At 38.5% G+C, this 19,582-nt stretch overlaps 1 protein-coding gene across 1 annotated transcript in view; it reads right to left on the bottom strand.

Moving 5' to 3' along the window:
* Positions 1-19,582, bottom strand: part of rapgef5a (Rap guanine nucleotide exchange factor (GEF) 5a) — a 79,466-nt gene that overhangs the window by 35,093 nt on the left and 24,791 nt on the right. The window contains exons 6-10 of the mRNA XM_057827964.1: positions 18,056-18,137; positions 17,935-17,983; positions 17,792-17,865; positions 15,092-15,262; positions 50-189 (exon numbers count right to left, since the gene is read on the bottom strand). Coding sequence (XP_057683947.1) covers positions 50-189; positions 15,092-15,262; positions 17,792-17,865; positions 17,935-17,983; positions 18,056-18,137 — 516 coding nt within the window. The remainder of the gene's footprint in view (positions 1-49; positions 190-15,091; positions 15,263-17,791; positions 17,866-17,934; positions 17,984-18,055; positions 18,138-19,582) is intronic.

The raw sequence follows: 19,582 nt of genomic DNA, 5'->3' as shown, positions 1-19,582 counted from the left end.
CATGTAAACACCAAGCCAGTCATTACCATATGTAAGAGGCGGGACCGACCTTTTGTCTTCCTCTCTGGACCCACCCCCTGACGATGTGGGCGAGGGGCGTTCCGACGGTGATGTCAGCGACGATGTCACTCTTTGCAACACTAGCACGTCGCGTCCTCGCTCCTTCAGGCAAACCCTACCAACCACCTCCTGATACAACAGAAAACACAATCATCATAACTAAGGTGTTTTTCTTCCTCAGTCGTTTATTCATAAATTGTTGCGAGAATATCCCAAAATTTGGTTGGTAAAATCGAATGAATGAATGTTTAGATGATATATGGATAAACTTTCACCTCAGAAACATTCACTTCAAGTTTTGCATCCTAACTCAATGGTTGCCATTGACGGCGATAGACATTGCAATCCATTTTGAGGTAGGACTAAAACTTGTTGTGAACGTTTCGGAGGTGAGCGTTCATAAATTGTTTAGATATAGTTTAACCAATGAAGTTTAAGCTAGAACAACAAGCACCTGACTGCAATCAACTAATTACACTTGTCAACTAATTACACTTGTAAGACACCAGATTGGTGAAAAGGTGTCGTTTTGTTTTGTTGGAATGAAATCCATCACCCACTGCTACCCTATGTGGAATAGCCTGGACACCCCTGAATTAGATAATTTCCCAAAAAATGTTTGATAAAATTGAACGAATTATCACGTTTTGACCATTTATGAATAAACACTCACCTCAGAAACATTCTACGTTTATGTCTAAGTAACTCTAAGGCTTCCATTGACGGCGATAGACGTCCAACCTTGTTGTGAACATTTCTGAGGTGAGAGTTTATTTATAAATCATCTAAGCGTGATCATTTCTGAGGTGGGAGTCTCTGAAACACAGTGTTATGAAAAAGTTCCTGAACCCTTTGGAATTTCTCACATTTCTGCATAAAATCACCATCAAATGTGACCTGATCTTTGTCAAAATCACACAGATGAAAAAAAACCAGTGCTTTAAGTAAAACCACCCAAACATTTATAGGTTTTCATATTTTAATGAGGATACCATGCAAACAATGACAGAAGGGGGGAAAATAAGTAAGTAAAACCTCTGTCTAAGGAGACTTAAAAAGTAATTGAAAGCAATTTTTACCAAACAATTTTTGTCAGGTGTGTGATCAATCACTGATGAGTGGTTTAAAGCTGCCCTGCCCACTATAAAACACACCTGGTAAGAATTGTCTGGATGAGAAGCATTGTCTGATGTACATCATGGCTCGGTCAAAAGACCTGTCTCAATACCTGCGATCAAGGATTGTTGATTTGTATAAAGCTGGGAAAGGATACAAAACCATCTCTAAAAGTCTGGCTGTTCATCAATCGACAGTCAGAGTTGTCTACAAACGGAGAGTGTTTGGCACTGTTGCTTCTCTCCCAATGAGTGTCCATCCACCAAAGATAACACCAAGAGTTTAGCGCAGAATACTCAGAGTGGTAAAAAAGAACCCAAGAGTGTCTGCTAAAGACTTACAGAAATCACTGGCACAGTCCAATATCTCTGTGCACACATCAACTACTAGTATATGTAAAACTATGGTCAAGAATTGTGTCCACGGAGGAAGCCACCGCTGTCTAAAAAAAACATTGTTGCTCGTTTAATGTTCGCAAAAAGGCATCTGGACATTCCACAGAAGTTTTGGCAAAATATTTTGTGGCCTGATGAAACCAAAGTTGAATTGTTTGGGAGTAACACACATGTCATCTGTGGAGGAAAAATGGAACAGCTCACAAACATCAACACCTCATCCCCACCGTGAAGAATGGTGGAGGGAGCATCATGATTTGCGGCTGTTTTGCTACCTCAGGGCCTGGACAACTTGCAATCATTAATGGAAGGATGAGTTCAAAAGCTTATCAGGATGTTTTGCAGTAAAACTTGAGGCCGTCTGTCAGACAGTTGAAGCTAAGAAGAGGATGGATGTTGCAAAAAGATAATGAAAAATAAAATATTAAATGTGATGGTTCAATTACCTTTTTTCCCCCTTCTGTCATTGTTTGTATACTATCCTCATTAAAACATGAAAACCTATAAATGTTTGGGTGGTTTTTTGTTAAAGCAGACACTTTTTTCATCTGTGTAGTTTTGACAAAGATCAGATCACATTTGATAGTGATTTTATGCAGAAATGTGAGAAATTCCAAAAGGTTCAGATACTTTTTCATACCACTGTAAAATTTTGCAACCTAGTTCTATCCCTACTAGGGCTGCAACGATTAATCGATTAACTCGAGTATTCGATTAGAAAAAAATATTAGATTTAAATTTTATTGCTTCGAGTATTCCTTTAATTAAAGTGGTGTTGTAATGGTTGATTTTGAACGTGTTTGCATTTAGTTTTATTGATTAGGGTAGATACACTGCCATCTGGTCTGCCTCATTTCACAAGGCTGAATCCAACTGCTCCCTGTTAAGACCAACGTAAACCACGTTTTTGTTTAAGCTAATGTTTTTTAATGCTTTCGTAATTTAGAGGTATATTTAGCCGTTTTATTGTCAGACAATGTGTCTGAACCATTTGATAAGAGCATTATAAAAAAAAAAAAATTTAAATGATAGCATTTTATTGTATTTAAGCTAGCAGACATTTGCTATACAAGTTTGCCAATTGTTCTTTTGTTGTACATAAATCCTCATTTAAAAAAAAAAAAAAAAAAATGGTACCGTTGAGGCTCAGCTCAGGTATTTTAATTTCTCATGTTCCTTATACGATTACACGATTATTCGAACTAGCTAGTGCATCGATTAATCGACTACTAAAGCTAGCTGCAGCCCTAATCACAACCATTGACTGCGATAGACGTCCAATCCATTTTGAGTTCGGACGCAAAGCTTGGAGTGAACGTTTCTGAGGTGAGAGTTTATTCATAAATCATCTAAGCATTATCATTCGTTCTATTTAGAGATCTCCCGATTGATCGGCTTCCCGATCGATCGGGTCCGATCACGTCATTTTCAAAGTCTCGGAATTGGCAAAAAAATATCGGACATGCCTTTTTTTGATATATATATTTTTGAATAAATCATTTTCTAATTGTATTTAACGTTACAGACTTAATATTTTACACTCATCCAGAGTCTTTAGTTTAGGCTTAAGGTAGGGTGATCAAATTTATCCCGAAAATGGTGGTAATTAACTTTTTTAAGATTGTATCACGTTAAAATTATTTAACACAATTAATGCATGCGCTGCACGACCCACTCACGCATTGTCGCGCTCAATCTGTAATGGCGCCGTTTTACCTATATAGAGAGATAAGATGCAGCGTAAAATGAGTAGACTGAATTACGGAAGCCTTTGAAGCCTTTTTTTAATTGGCTAAAGCCTTACAATCCCTCTCCCTACGATTAGAACTATTGTGGGAAGCAAGATAGTAATTGATCTTTTTCTTAACACCCTATGTTATTTCCCAACGCAGAGAATTGGTAGCACTACGCACAGTCATGCTTCCACTTCCCATCATGCATTTGGGCATGGCTACAGTATCATTTACTGAAAGCTCAACAAATACACTAGATGGCAATATTTAGTCACAATATACAAAGTCACATTTGTCCTTTAAGAATTCCAAGTTTTTCTATCCGTGGATCCCTCTCACAGAAAGAATGTTAATAATGTAAATGCCATCTTGAGGATTTATTGTCACAATAAACAAATACAGTACTTATGTACTGTATGTTGAATGTATATATTCGTCCGAGTTTTATTCATTTTTTTTTTAATGCATTGCTAAAATGTATATAATCGGGAAAAATTATCGGGAATGATTGGAATTGAATCGGGAGCAAAAAAAAAGCAATCGGATCGGGAAATATCGGGATCGGCAGATACTCAAACTAAAACGATTGGGATCGGATCGGGAGCAAAAAAACATGATCGGAACAACCCTAGTTCTATTTCATCAAACATATTTCAGGATATTTTCCTCAATTCGAAATCAGTTTACTCTTACATCGTTTAAAAAAGTATTTGACAAAATGGAGTGAATGATCATGTTTTGACAACTAAACTCCCACCTCTGAAACAATCACTTTAAATGTCGTATTATCGCTGCCAGCCCCTCGCAGTCAAAACGAATTGGACGTCTATCGCCATCAAAGGCGTCGAATGAGTTAAAAGACACAAAACTTGATCCACATGACACCTGGGCTAACAATAAAGGCAGCACAATGACAACTGACAAAAGGTGCGTAATAAGAAACAGGTGGAGCGAGAGGATCAAAAGAAGACGTCAAGAAGCTTTGTATCTCCTCCAGCTGCTTTCTGCACACCTCCAGCCTGGAGGTCCGAAGAGACAAAAGTGTCACTACTGTCTCCGACTCAACTTCAGCGATTATGGAAAAAAAAAAAAAAAAAGAAACAGGATTATGTAAGTCGACCGACTACAAACACACCATTAACGAGAGCGGTGGGAACGCGCTGCTACTTCGCAGATAAAGTAGCGAATTGTTGAGATATCCGATTAGAAGCATTATGTCGACAGCCAAGAACAACAAAAGCAATCCCGAAATGGAAGAAGGCGCACGCACACAAAAATACGAGATCAAAAGGAGCGCCGGGCTTAAAGCAGTCATGCTGCGAGTACTAATATCACAAGAAAAACACACCCAGATGATTAGGGGGCGCCAGATAAGAACATAAATTTAGCCGTGGAGAGTAGGGAAGGCGCAGAAAGGACCGAAATAATATACAGAGAAGGAAGTTGAAAGGCTGTGCGTGTGGGGCCGTGGCCGGTTATGTAAGAGAGATTAAAGGAAAGACAATGGAAAGTAGGCAGGTAGGGAAAAAAAAAAAAAGGGGAAGTCATTAAATATAGATTGCGGGTTGATTTGATGAGCACTAAGGCTGCCAAAAATGATTGTTTTGGTAGTCAGCTAATCACTGATTATTTTTGATATGACTTAACTAAGTGGCTAAGTGGATAAGTCACGTTATTCAGTGTTATGTTACTCTGGGCTTAGTTGTTGATTCAGTGCCAGTACCAACCACAGGATTTTTTTTTTTCCTAAGTATTTTCATCCAGTCTCATTGGCTGCCATTGATGATGTGATTCATGAATAAACTCTCACCTCAAAAATGTTCATTCCGGGTTTTCCATCTTAACCCTTAACAGCAATATGTATCACATTTGATACTTAGAAATTCACGATTTTGAGACTAATTCAGAATTTTGAAATTTCTTTTAAAAAAAAAATTGATGGGTGCAAGTCAACACATGCATCAGCAGATTCCTTGAGAAAAAAATCAGGGTTAAGCAAGGGTTATAGATCTTCAAGCGGTCATTATACATAATCATTTTATTTATTTTTTTAACAATTAAAAAAAAAAAAGGTTCAATTAAGACCCTATTTTTCCAATTTTGGGGATTCTGTGGCAATCTCTTCATGTTGCAGGCCTTTATGAGCTAACTTGACGGTTGCCATTGACGCCTGTTCAATCATGTGGAGTCTTTAAAACACCGTGAAAAATTAATTATTTGCCGTCAACGTGACTCGAAAGTGCGGATTTTCCCCTCCCAGTTTTTATTTGGTGCCGAGTGACCACGTACAAACCAGAGATATGATCCTTGTATTTTATGATAATTGCTGGATGAATGGACCGATATGTTTTCTCCACTAGAGGGCACTCATGCTCTTTGGACGAATGATGCCTCATATAGACCCTACCCACCAACGTCACAAAATCCCGTGCTCGCTGTATGGTTCCGCCCCCTTGTCGGTCATTTTGTGTCTGTATTATCAATGGTCTCAATTGATCGAGCAATTTATAATGCATTTCATGGAAGACCCGGTGCTTTCGGATGCCGTAAACTCACTTGATGCGTTGCATAAAAGGCGTTATGTGGAAAAGCTTCAGTTTATCCATTCGCCAGATCCATATTTGATGCCTAAATCGATGTTTTTCGACCCGCTGTCTCCGCCGTATTTGCCTGACATCTGCTAGCTAGCCTGATATGTACAACTATCTTGTCCACACAAAATCAGCCTATTCTCACGAAAGTTTGAAAAACTTTAAGAGCTTGGAGGCTCATAAATACTTCGTTGCTGGTTGGGTGAAACAGGTCCTCGTCCACGAAAATTCGGCAGGAATCTATCTTGTGCTTGGAAAGGTGAGTTACGAAATTTTCAATTCAAAATCTTTTGTTATTGCTAACATCCACTGTCAAGTCTAATGTATTTCATGTCGTTTGTCAATGGAGTTAGGGCTTTTAATGTTTATATGGTTTAGCGATAGCACTCTCACTACATACATACGTGTATGTTGTCGGCGATTAGCCTAGCAATGATCTTAATTGTGGTTGTCAGCCCAAAACCCTCTAAATATATATTACATGCATCTTACCAGATATAAAATGACTACTACATAATCTGTGGTAATCGTTTGGAGCCCAGTTTTCTCGTCGAATTGCAGCAGCCCATCTCGCTCTCTCCTCTCCGGGTCTCTCGGAATCCGGTAGAACTTCAAGTCTCTCCGTCTATCTTTGTTATTGCAACCGACCGCCACACACGCCTTCACCATTTTGATTATTAATGTTAACGAGCAGAAAAACACGTCGTAAATAGGAGGAATGTACGTAGCCGTAACAGGTAAACATGATGTGTTGACGGACAATTGGGCGGCACCAGTCAGGAGGAAGGAGTTGTGACGTCACGTGGGTAGGGTCTATAGATTTTTATTGTCTCACCGAAATTCAATGATTTATTTTGGTGTATTTTTTGGCGTAAAGTGGTTATATAATAGGTTATAGTACAGTATAATAATAACCAGTCATATATATAACTTTGTGCTGAGGAAAAAAAATATTTTAATAAATCAGACATTGTAAGCAGTTACAATGTTACTCATTTCATGAGTATTCTTTTTACCAAATACTCTTTTACATGTACTTGAGTACATTTTTTGGATGACTACTTTTACTTGAGTAATATGATTTTGAAGTAAAGCTACTCTCTTACTTGAGTAAAATATTTGTCTACACTACCCACCTCTGCTTATTGATATATATATATTGGCAAAAAAAATATGTTAAAAATGGTAGGTATGTAAAAATGGTAGGTGACACTACTTATGTTCTGGTCCCCATTATGAGCGATAGGTGGGAGATCACTGTATATTTTTTAATACCAGGAAATTTTCGGGCGGTCACATCGTTCACTTTCCTGCCCTTCCTCCATTTTATCTTTCCTCTCTTTAGCGGGTTCAACTGAGGTCTGTTGGACTGAAAGCCCCAGAGATTTGAATTCGGGAACACAACGGTCCAGAGACGACACGCCGCGCACCTGCCATGTGACGCACTGTGCAGAGGAAAGGCGCGTTTGTGTGAAGCCAAAAAGGAAGCGCTCTGTGATCCCTTCCTATGCGTCGTCATATCTCTGTTATGATAGCTCCAGGGTGTAATTCCTGGAAATGATGGACTGGAAAATGAAAATGAAAACCCGACACGTTCACACACCGGCACAGAAAACGTGCATCGGACTAAAGAACATGAAAGCAAATTAGTACACGTGAATCTTATCGCTATGGCAACAGACGGCACTCATTCGTCAAGGTTGGCTGTCAGGGAAAAAGGAAAGTCAAATCAAGTCGCCATGACAACCTCGTCAAAAGGAAGAGGTTCGGTTCGGGCGTCGCTGAGATTGTTTCTTACCCAAGTAGAGCCGCTTTGATGCATTTGCTCTTATTTCATTAATATTTCAAAGCATAGCATTCCGTAACCCTGTGAGTAGGCCTATTGGATATTAGAAAAAAGTCTAGTAGAGAAATTCTTGTGATACACGAGACTCACATTCTTATATTGTCACCCAGAGTGCAGACCAGTGATGACAGAAAAAATGGATTGGATGCCGTCTGTGGCAGCCAAATGAGTTAAACATTTATATGGGTTGTAGGGGTGTGGCAATATATCGAAAGGTGATATATCACAATACTTTGTAGCCCAAAAGTGAATCGATATGCTTGCCCCAAGAATCGCTATATCATTTTAAAAAGGTGTCATTGTACAAAAAAAACAAAAAACAAGGAACCAACAGGTTGCCATCAAAATCTTCTAGTAGAATAGTGTCTACGTTAGCTTACTTGCTGACATTGACAGCGCGAGAAGAATAATTTATTTTGACTAAATTGGAGGTACGGCACCGTCAATGGCGCTGAAACCAGAGCATTCACAGCCAGGCTTTAGTGGGCATTTCACAGCATTTCCTGTTGATTTTCGGTCACTTCCTATTGATTTTGGGGGCATTTACAGCTTAGGTCCTGTTGATTTTGAGTCACTTCCTAGTCATTTGGGGACATTCTTGAGTCAATTCCTTTTCAGTAACCCAAAATCAACAGGAAGTGACCTGTAAATGCCCCAAAATCAACAGGAAGTGACCCGTAAATGCCCCAAAATCAACAGGAAGTGACCCGTAAATGCCCCAAAAAAATCAACAGGAAGTGGCCCTTTAATTCCCCCAAATCAACAGGAAGTGACCCGTAAATGCCCCAAAAAAATCAACAGGAAGTGACCCTTAAATTCCCCAAAATCAGCAGGAAGTGACCCATGAACACACCCAAATCAACAGGAAGTGAACCGTAAATGCCACAAAAAATCAATAGGAAGTGCCCCCTAAATGTGCCCAAATCAACAGGAAGTGACCCGTAAATAACCCAAAATCAAACGGAAGCGACCTGTAAATGCCCCAAGCATCAACAGTGACCCGTAAATGCCCCAAAAATCAACAGGAAGTGATCCGTAAATGCCTCCAAATCAAGAGAAATTGACCCGTGAATGCTACAAAATCAAAAGGAAGTGACTCATAAATGCCCCAAAATCAACAGGAAGTGACCCCTAAACGTCCCCAAATCAACAGGAAGTGACCCGTAAATGCCCCAAAACCACAAGGAAGTGACACATGAATGCCCCAAAATCAACAGGAAGTGACTTGTAAATGCCCAAAATCAAACGGAAGCGACCTGTAAATGCCCCAAGCATCAACAGTGACCCGTAAATGCCCCAAAAATCAACAGGAGTGACCAGTAAATGCCCCCAAATCAACAGAAATTGACCCGTGAATGCTCCAAAATAAAAAGGAAGTGACCCATAAATGCCCCAAAACCACCAGGAAGTGACACGTGAATGCCCTAAACATCAACAGTAAGTTACCCGCAAATGCCCCGAAACCAATAGGAAGTGACCCGTAAATGCCCCCCAAATCAACAGGAAACGACTCGTAAATGCCCCCAAAATCAACAGAAAGTGACCCAAAAATCAACAGGAAGTGACCCATAAATGCCCCAAAATCAACAGAAAGTGACCCGTGAATGCCCCAAAATTACTAAGAAGTGACCCATTAATGCCCCAAAATCAAAAGGAAGTGACCCAAAAATGCCACAAAATCAAAAGGAAGTGACCTGTAAATGCCCCAAAATCAACAGGAAGTCAGCCGTAAATGCCACCAAATCAACAGGAAGGGACTGAAAATCAACATGAAATGACCCGTATATGCCTCGAAATCAACCGGAAGTGACCCGTGATTGTCCCAAAAATCAACAGGAAGAGACACGTAAATGCCTCCAAAATCAACAGGAAGTGACCCGTAAATAGAGGTGTGCGAAATTTCCGGTTCTTAGATTATTCGTGATTCGGCTGTGAAAGATTCAAGAACGATTCACAAACATCCAAATTCCGATTATTGAAATATGTTAAGTAAAGCGGAACTAAAACACAGCGCGGTCTTCGGGACGCAATGAGGAACGGACTTCCCTGTAAGGCTGTTGTAGCAAACCTCCCAACCGAACCTATTTAAAATTTTATCTAAAATACTCCAAAATCGGCAAAATCTTGACTTGAATCTATCTTTAAAACAATTTTAAAACTTTCACATGTTGAAAGTAGACAGAAGGGAAGTTATGGAATAACCTAACTGTTGATTCACAACATTAAATTAATTGAAAGTAGTTTAAAGCTGCTGATACAGAATGGGGACTTGAGTATTTTATTTACAGTTTTGAACTGTTAACTTGATCCTAAAACGAGAGGATTTTTGGCGCAACTTTTGTATGAAACATTAAAAGCAGATAAGAGCTGGGGGGGGGGGGGTAATAGTAATAATTCAATAATCAATTTATAATCGAACCATAGCCTCTGAATCGTGATCAAATCATTAGGTGCCCAAAGATTCCCACCTCCACCCGTGAGTGCCCCAAAAATCTATAGGAAGTGAACTGTAAATTCACCAAAATCAACAGAAAGTGACCCACAAATGCCCCAAAAATCAACAGGAAGTGACCCAAAAATGCCCCCCAAATCAACAGGAAGTGACCCAAAAATGCCCCAAAAACAACAGGAAGTGACCCGTAAATGCCCCCCAAAAATTAACTGGAAGTGACCCGTAAATGCCCCTGAAGTCAACAGGAAGTGACCTGTAAATGCCCCCCAAAATCAACAGGAAGTGACCTGTAAATGCCCAAAAATTAACAGGAAGTGACCCGTAAAAGCCCCAAAATCAACAGAAAGTGACCCGTAAATGCCCCTAAAATCAACAGGAAGTGACCAGTTTTGCAGCCAAAAATCAACAGGAAGTGACCCGCAAATGCCCCAAAATCAACAGGAAGTGACTGAAAATAACAGGAAAGGGCGTGAAATGCCCTAAAAATGAACTCTTTGCCTTAGACGGCCATAGACGTCCATTCCTTGTGAAGTGGGAGGGTGGCAGGGAATGAACGTTCATTCCCTGCCACCCTCCCACTTCAAGTGGTTTGGACGTGTACGAGTGATAAAATCATTTTAATTCACAGTAATTCTGTCTATTAACTGTTTTATAGAATATCCGAGAATGAGTTCCTAACTCACGTATCGAAATTGTTGTATCGCCATATCATGAGATCGTTATTTTGAGCCTTGTATCGCAAATCGTATCATGTCGTAAGCTACCCAGAGGTTCCAACCCCTATTGTGAATGCTATCTGGTCACAAAGGTTACTGTATTTTGCCCAAAAAGTCATGGTTCGTCCCCCAAAAATTCTAAATTTTTCCAATATCGTGAGGTATCCAGAGATTCCCACCCCTAATAAATTGATCAACACAGTGGCCCTCCCGAGAAAACCTTAAAAGTACAATGTGTCCCATCACAAACATGAATTTGACACCACAGTCCTAATAGCCATCTTAATTGGACATTTCTCACTTGCATGCAAGCCTAAGGCTGCGCATAATCAAATCACAATGTAGGCTGATGAGACACGTAGCAGATGTCACAAACGCGTGTCTTTACTGAGGATGTAAGCACACTTCCTTTCGCTTCGTTTCTTGCCCTTGGGTAAGTGGAATTAGATCGCGGGTAGCTTCATTAACACCCCCCGTTACAGCTTACATGGTACCAGCAGTGCATAAATATACATGTCTAAGATAGAGTAGATTATAATGTGAAGGCTGTGGAATGTATAGTGTTTGAATAAAGTTGACGGTGAAAGATGTCCAAGCTAGTTCGACTGGGAGGATTTGCAGCAAAGAATGTGTTAGGAATGTGGATGTAAACCTGAGAGTGAATGTTTTTGAGGTGATTGTTTTAGTCATTAAATACAGAATGATATTTACATTTCTAGAACAGAAATGATGTGAAATAATGTGGAGAAAAAATGTTGAATGTTGTGGAACAATGTTGAAGTGAAATTGAGTAAAAGTTGTTCTATGAAGTGGAATATTGTAGAATGATGTGGAATAATGTGAGATGATTAACTTTTACTGTTGTTGAATTCTGTAGAACAGAAATGGATTGATTGTCATGTTTAATGAATGTTGTTGCATGATGTGGAATACTGTAGAATGAAGCGAGTTAATTGTTTTTAATGACGTCGAATTCAGTAGAACAGAAATGCAATGATGTGGAATCATGTTAGGTGATGTGAAAAAAGGTAGAATGAGCTGGAACAATGTTGGATGAAGAGAAATTGAGATGGATGTTGTTGCACGAAGTGGGATATTGTAGAATGATGTGAGATGAATATTTTGAATGAATTCTGTAGAACAGAAACGGAATGATAACCCGTGTTAAATAAAGTGGGGAAAATGTTAAATAATTTTGGAGGTCTCCTTGACTGACTTGGTTTAAAGCCAGAATCAAGAAAATCAAAGGAGAAATCAAGAAATCGTCAAAGAGCTCCGGCTAATGTGTGCTGAAAACGAGAAACTCAAGCAGGGGGTCGAGGAGAGAGATGTTTGCATCAAAAGGCTGGAAATTTTAGCTTACCATCTCGACCAGTGCAGACGCGCAAATGATCTCATAATTTCTGGTAATGTGATGTATGCAAATTCATTGTTTTTAATGACAGTGAATTCAGTAAGAACAGAAATGGAATGATGTGGAATCATGTTAGATTATGTGAAAAAAGGTAGAATGAGCTGGAACAATGTTGGATGAGGTAAAATTGTTTGAAATGGATGTTCTTGCATGAAGTGAGATAAAGTAGAATGATGTGAAATAATGTGAGATAAATATTTTCTAATTTTGTTGAATTCTGTAGAACAGAAACAATGATGTGGAATCGTGTTAAATAATGTGGGGAAAATTTTGAAAGTTGTGGAACAATTAGGTGAAATTGCGTTGAATCAAAGTTGGAGTATGAAGTGAAATATTGGAGAATGATGTGGAACAATGTGAGGACTATTTTGAATGAATTCTGTAGGGCAGAAACGGAATGATGTGGAATCATGTTAAATAAAGTGGGAAAATGTTGAATAATGTTGGAACAAAGTGATATCATGTTTAATGAATGTTGTTGCATTATGTGGAATACTGTAGAATGAAGCGAAGTAAAGTGAATTGTTTTTAATGACGCCAAATTCAGTAGAACAGAAATGGAATGACGTGGAATCATGTTGAATGATGTGGGATAAAAGGTAGAATGAGCTGGAGTAATGTTGGATAAAATGAAATTGTTTGAGATGAGGTTGTTGCACAAAGTGGAATATTGTAGAATGATGTGGAACAATGTGAGAGGATTTTTTTTTTTTTTAATATTGTTGAATTCTGTAAAACAGAAACGGAATGATGTGGAATCAAGTGAAATAATGTGGGGAAATGCTAAATGTTTTGGAACAATGTTGGATTAAGTGAAATTGTGTTGATGTTGTTGTATGAAGTAGAATGTTGTAGAATGTTGTGGAATAATGTGAGATGACTATTTTGAATGTATTCTGTAGAACAGAAACGGAATGATGTGGGATCATGTTAAATAAAGTGGGGAAAATGTTGAATAACGTTGGAACAAAGTGATGTCATGTTTCGTGAATGTTGTTGCATGATGTGAAATACTGTAGAATGAAGCGAAATAAAGTGAATTGGTTTTTAATAATGTCGAATTCGGAAGAACATAAATGGAATGATGTGGAATCATGTTAGATGATGTGAAAAAAAAGTAGAATGAGCTGGAAAATGTTTGTGTTTGTTGTGAAATGTTGTGAAGTGAAATTGTTTGAGATGGATTTTGCTGCATGAAGTGGAAGATTGAAGAATGATGTGGAACAATGTGTTTTTAATGATGCTGAATTCGGTATAACAGAGATGGAATGATGTGGAAAAAATGTAGAACAATACGGAACAATGTTGGATGACGTAAAATGTCAAATGAAGGATCATGTGGAATAATGTGAAACAATTGTTTTTAAGTGTGTCGAATTCTGGAGAAAAGAAAAAGAATAATGTGGAATCATTTTACTGTAGATGATGTGGGTAAAAAAATATTGAATGATCTAGACTAAAGTTGGATAAAATAATCTGAGAGTACTTATATAGCATATTTATCTACATGTTTAAAGCGCTTTACATTTGCACACATTTACCCTTTCATGCACAAATTCCCACAGCAGTGGTACTGTGGCCATGCAAGGCGCTGCCAACCCATTGTGGGGAAATTAGGGTTCAATGCCTTGCCCAAGGGCACTTCAACAGTGGGCAGTCGTAGTCCCTTGACAACACTGGACAGACTGCGCCACAGCGATCTAATGTCTAATGAATATTTTGGTATGAAGTGAAAAATTGCAGAATGATGTGGAAAAATGTAAATGACTTGTTGTTTAAGTATGTTGAATTCTTTAGAACGGAAATAAAATGATGTGGAATGAAGTTAAATAATGTGGAAAAATGTTGAATCATAAAAAAATGTTGGATAGAGTGAAATTATGTTCAATGTTGTAGTATGAAGTGTAATATTTAGGATTGTGGAATGATGTGAAATAATTGCTTTTTATAGGGCTGTCAAACGACTAACATTTTTAATCGCGTTAATTACAGCTTCAAAATTAATTAATCGTAATTAATCGCAATTTAAACCATCTACAAAATATGCCATATTTTTCTGTAAATTATTGTTGGAATGGAAAGATAAGACACAAGACATATATATACATTCAACATACGGTACATAAGTACTGTATTTGTTTATTATAACAATAAATCAACAAGATGGCATTAACATTAACATTCTGTTAAAGCGATCCATGGATAGAAAGACTTGTAGTCCTTAAAAGATGAATGTTAGTACAAATTATAGAAATTTTATATTAAAACCCTCTTAATGTTTTCATTTTAATAAAATTTGTAAAATTTTCAATCAAAAAATAAACTAGTAGCCCGCCATTGTTGATGTCAATAATTACACATTGCTCATGGGTGCTGAAGCCCATAAAATCAGTCGCACCCAAGCGCCAGCAGAGGGCGACAAAACTCCCAAAAACACTGTGCTGTCATTTTAATCTGTTTGAGCGGGGCATGTGCGTTAATTGCGTCAAATATTTTAACGTTATTAATTTTAAAAATTAATTACCGCCCGTTAACGCGATAATTTTGACAGCCCTACTTTTTAATGATGTTGGATAAAGTCACCTGATCCAGGGACCGAACTAACAATATTTAGGTTGCAAATCCATTACTATAACAACTGTATTACATGAATGTTTCTGGGGTGAGAGTTTATTCATGAACTAAACGATGAAATTTCTGTAGAACAGAAATCAAATCATGTAAATTCCAAACTACCAACTGTATGAGATTCCACATCATCTACTTACCGCCTGGTTCCTGTCCGGCAAGCGATAGTTGTGGTTCTGCAACAGCCGGCAGCCGTCCTTAGCCAGACGCTGAACGGCCTCGAGGCCCAGTCGGTTGGTCAGTTCCTCTCGGCCGCACACGGTCCCGCCGCCGTTACCCCCTCCACCTTGCAGGGCGCACACGCCGCCCAACTGCAATACAGGGGGCATGAACACATATTTCAACCCACAGTCCCAAGACATGATAGAAACTGATTCACTTAAGCAATTTGAGGAAAATACAAAAGTAATCCAGGGATTCTCTATCTTTGCTATTCATCTTTAAATCCTCATTATGCCAAATCTTCTCCATTATACTCTGTAATTCCCTCTCTCTGTTGCACTTCTCTCTTTTGTCTCCATGTCAGCAGATCTGGCGGAGAAAGAGTGAGTGCCAGTGATTATCAGCAAAGTGGGCGGGAGTGTGTGCGCGTATATGCGTGTGCAGGAAGAGTGTGTTGGCTTGAGCGTCCCACTCCTCTAATCAGGATTTAGAAAGTTTGAACCATCTAAGCCTTGCTGAATTAAGAGCAAAACGTTTGTGATGCAAAAAAAAAAAAAAAAACGAAAAGGATACATTAAAAGTAAACAGAGGAAACGAGGGATGCCAAAAACGATTGTTTTGACAGGGGGTTAATCACAGATTAGTCGACTATCAGTTCATACTGGATTTAAATTGCATGTTAATTAGTTTTAGATTACTCTGGGCTTTGCATGAAAGCTGGAAATGTACATGGAAATAAAAACCTGCACTGAAAAAAGTTGGATTAACAACATTATATTAAAATAACTATAATTGTTTTCCAAAGCAAAAGCCAATTTTTGCAAATACCGTACCTTACTTTGATTTTATCGACGACTACAGAAATTAAAGATTATATACCGTTCCCTTTTTTAAATTTTAAACTATAATGACAGTACAACAAATGCCCCGTGTGGCACATTAAAACGGTTCAGCCTATAATGACACGCAAACTCACTTGTCTCTGGGTAGCTGAACAGATCTATATTACATGCAATATACTATGTGCAATAATTACTAAGTGCAATATTCAATGCCTCACTGTCAACTGCTTGTACTTAACTTTTTTTCAGTCATATTCTATGTGCAATACTTATTTACGTGCAACACTGTCAACTAGAGGTGGGAATCTCTGGGCACCTAACGATTCGATTACGATTCAGAGGCTACGATTCGATTATAATCGATTTTTTCACCCCCCCCAATATTAGCTGCTTTTAATGTTTTGTACATTAGTTACAAAAACTGTATTAAAAAAAAATAAATAAATAAGCCTCGCAGGCTTAAGAGACTATTTCAGTATCAAGTTAACAGTTAAAAACAATAAATAATATACTCAAATCCCCATTCTATATCAGCAGCTTTAAACTACATTCAATTAATTTAATGTGGTGAATCAACCGTTAAAGTTGTTAAAATTGCTCCCGTTATTCCATAATTTCCCTTTTGTCTACTTTCGACATGTGAAATTTTTAAAACTATTTTAAAGATAGATTCAAGTCAATATTTTACCGATTTAAGAGTATTTTAGATAAAAAGTTAATTAGGTTCGCTTGGAAGGTTCGCAATAACAGCCTTGCAGGGAAGTCTACTGCTTTAAGATGGCGGCCGTTTACTAACGCCCGCATCTAGCTTTCTGTACATGTGCTGCTAACGCCACCGAGTCTTTTAGCATCTAGTCATATATAAATATGATATCTACCGTACCAATATGTGGACGTACTTTGTAGCAGCTGTCGACAGCAGTCAGGTATGTTGTCTCGCGGCATGAGTTGAGCTAGACCCGTGAGTTGAGCATTGGCATTACCCGAGGGGCCGGGTAATGACAAGCATGATGTTTAGCTACTCTCAGTCGGTTCCTCATTGCGTCCCGAAGACAGCGCGGTGCGCTGAGTGTGTTTTACTTCCACTTTACTTGAAATATTACAATAATCGGAATTTGGATGTTTGTGAATCGTTCTCAAATCTTCCACGGCCGAATCGCGAACAATCTAAGAATCGGAAATTTCGCACACCTCTACTGTCAACTGCTTCTACTAACTTCCATTCACACATATTCTATGTGCAATACTTATTTACGTGCAACACTGTCAACTGCTGCTACTTAACTTCTATTCACACATATTCTATGTGCAATACTTATTTACGTGCAATATTAATGTGCAATATTCAATGTCTTCACTGTCAACTGCTGCTACTTCAATTATTTGCACTGCCTGAACATAGGACTACGTCATACACATTTTATATCTATTTAGATTCTATACTTTTTTTCTTACAAGCCACTTTGGAGATTTTTACTTGTCCTGCACTGTAAAGGAAGATGCTCCACAATTTCATTGTACAACTGTATAATTACAATAAAGGGCTATTCTATTCTATTCTATTCTATTCTAATAATAAAATATATTGAAGTATAAATCCAAACGGATTGGACGTCTCGCGCCGTCAATGGCACTAAAACATGCCAAACTATATGTTTTTAATTCCACGAAACAGTGGAGCCTCACAACATGATGGCGTCACACCCACACATTCTGTTTACAAGGAAAACACCCCCTACAGCTGATAACACGCACGCGCACACCCTAACAAAAGCCCTTTAAGTGTTTGTTTGGATTGTGTGTCACACTGTTTTTTGATCCCTTTTGTAATTTTACCGGGCTGGTTTCTGTAGATGGCGATCGCACGTTCTGCTGACTCGTTTCAGGCATGTCAGAGTCCTGCTCTGATACTGAAAATAAGAAGAAACGAGTCACGTTTTTAAAAAAAATTCCATTCCAACTTCTGCATGCTTACTCACAAGCTTTGCGCGTCTTTCGGGCAAGAGCTGCCGCCAACTCGTTTTGGACCTATTGGTTGACAAAACTAATAGTTAACATCATATTTTACAAGTTTACCAGTTCACATTTACATTGACTTACGGTAGATGTGAGCATTTCTAAGGCTTTCATCTGGAGGATCTCGCTGCACACATCGCGGTTTCCCTCAGAGTCCTCCTCCGACCTTGGAGAAACACAAACAACAGCTAACTAATAATCACGTTTCATTGCCATTATTATTGTGTTAATCTTAGGGCAGATGCTAGCCAGCGAATCAGAGAAGTGGATTTTGAATTTTGCCTTCTGCCAGCGCACGGGCAATTTTTGCGCCATATTTTCTCAATTTGAGTCTTTGAAGAATATTTTTTCTTAATTTTGAATTTTTGATTATTAATCTTTTGAAAAATCCCCAATGCACTGAGGGCGCGACAGTTGAGCCGCAAACTAGCGAGGGATCACTGTATTTATGTTTTTAGTTCTACTTCTCAAATTGTGTCTTGCTGATTTTCATGTGATGGAAAGCACTTAATTAAATTTGCCTTAAAATGGATTGGATGTCTATTGTTGGCAATGGTAGAAAACAAATTCAAAAGTGGGAGAGTTAAGTCTTAAATACGTGAAAATCTACTGAAAATAACATTGCAGCAGGGCCGAGAACAAAGTGGTATTTGGCATATGGCAAAATGGCTTTTGGCATATGGCATTTTTTTGGCACATGGCAAAATGGCTTTTGGCATATGGCATTTTTTTGGCCCATGGCAAAATGGCTTTTGGCATATAGTAGTTTTTGGCATATGGCATTTTTTGGCATGTGGCAAAATGGATTTTGGCATATGGCAGTTTTTTGGCATATGGCAAAACGGCTTTAGGCATATGGCAGTTTTTTGGGCATATGGCATTTTGGCATATGGCAAAATGGCTTTTGGCATATGGCTTTTTTTGGCATATGGCAGTTTTTTGGCATATGGCAAAATGGATTTTGGCATATGGCAGTGTTTTGGCATATGGCGAAATGGCATTTTTTTTTGCAAATGGCAAAATGGCATTTGGCATATGGCTTTTTTTTTGGGCATTGGCCAAAATCAATTTTGGCATATGGCAGTTTTTGGCATATGGCAAAATGGCTTTTGGCATATGGCATTTTTTGGCACATGGCAAAATGGCTTTTGGCATATATCAGTTTTTTTGGCATATGGCATTTTTTGGTATATGGCAACATGGCTATTGGAATATGGCTTTTTTGGCATAGTGCAAAATTAATTTTGGTATATGGCACTTTTTTTTGGCATATGACAATGACCTTTGGCATTTTGCAGTTTTTTGGCTTATGGCAAAATGGCTTTTGGCATACGGCATTTTTTGCAGGCCATGCACATCCATGCCAATGACAGCCATGCACGTCCAAAGTTCCTATTCATTTTCAATGGCAGAAAAAAATGTGGTTGTGATTTATGACCATACACTTACCATTACAGCGCATTGACATTTAACTGGCACCAAAGTAAGGCCATGCCATTGACGGCCATGCATGTCCAAATTTCCCAATCATTTTCAAGGGCACAAAAACGTGTGGTTGTGATTTTTGACCACACACTAACCATTGCAGCATACTGACATTCAATTGGCACC

The sequence above is a fragment of the Corythoichthys intestinalis genome, chromosome 22 (assembly GCF_030265065.1).
Source record: "Corythoichthys intestinalis isolate RoL2023-P3 chromosome 22, ASM3026506v1, whole genome shotgun sequence".
In the NCBI taxonomy this organism is placed as follows: Eukaryota; Metazoa; Chordata; class Actinopteri; order Syngnathiformes; family Syngnathidae; genus Corythoichthys; species Corythoichthys intestinalis.
Note: the sequence above shows the minus strand (reverse complement) of the source record. Positions and strands in the feature narration are given on the sequence as shown.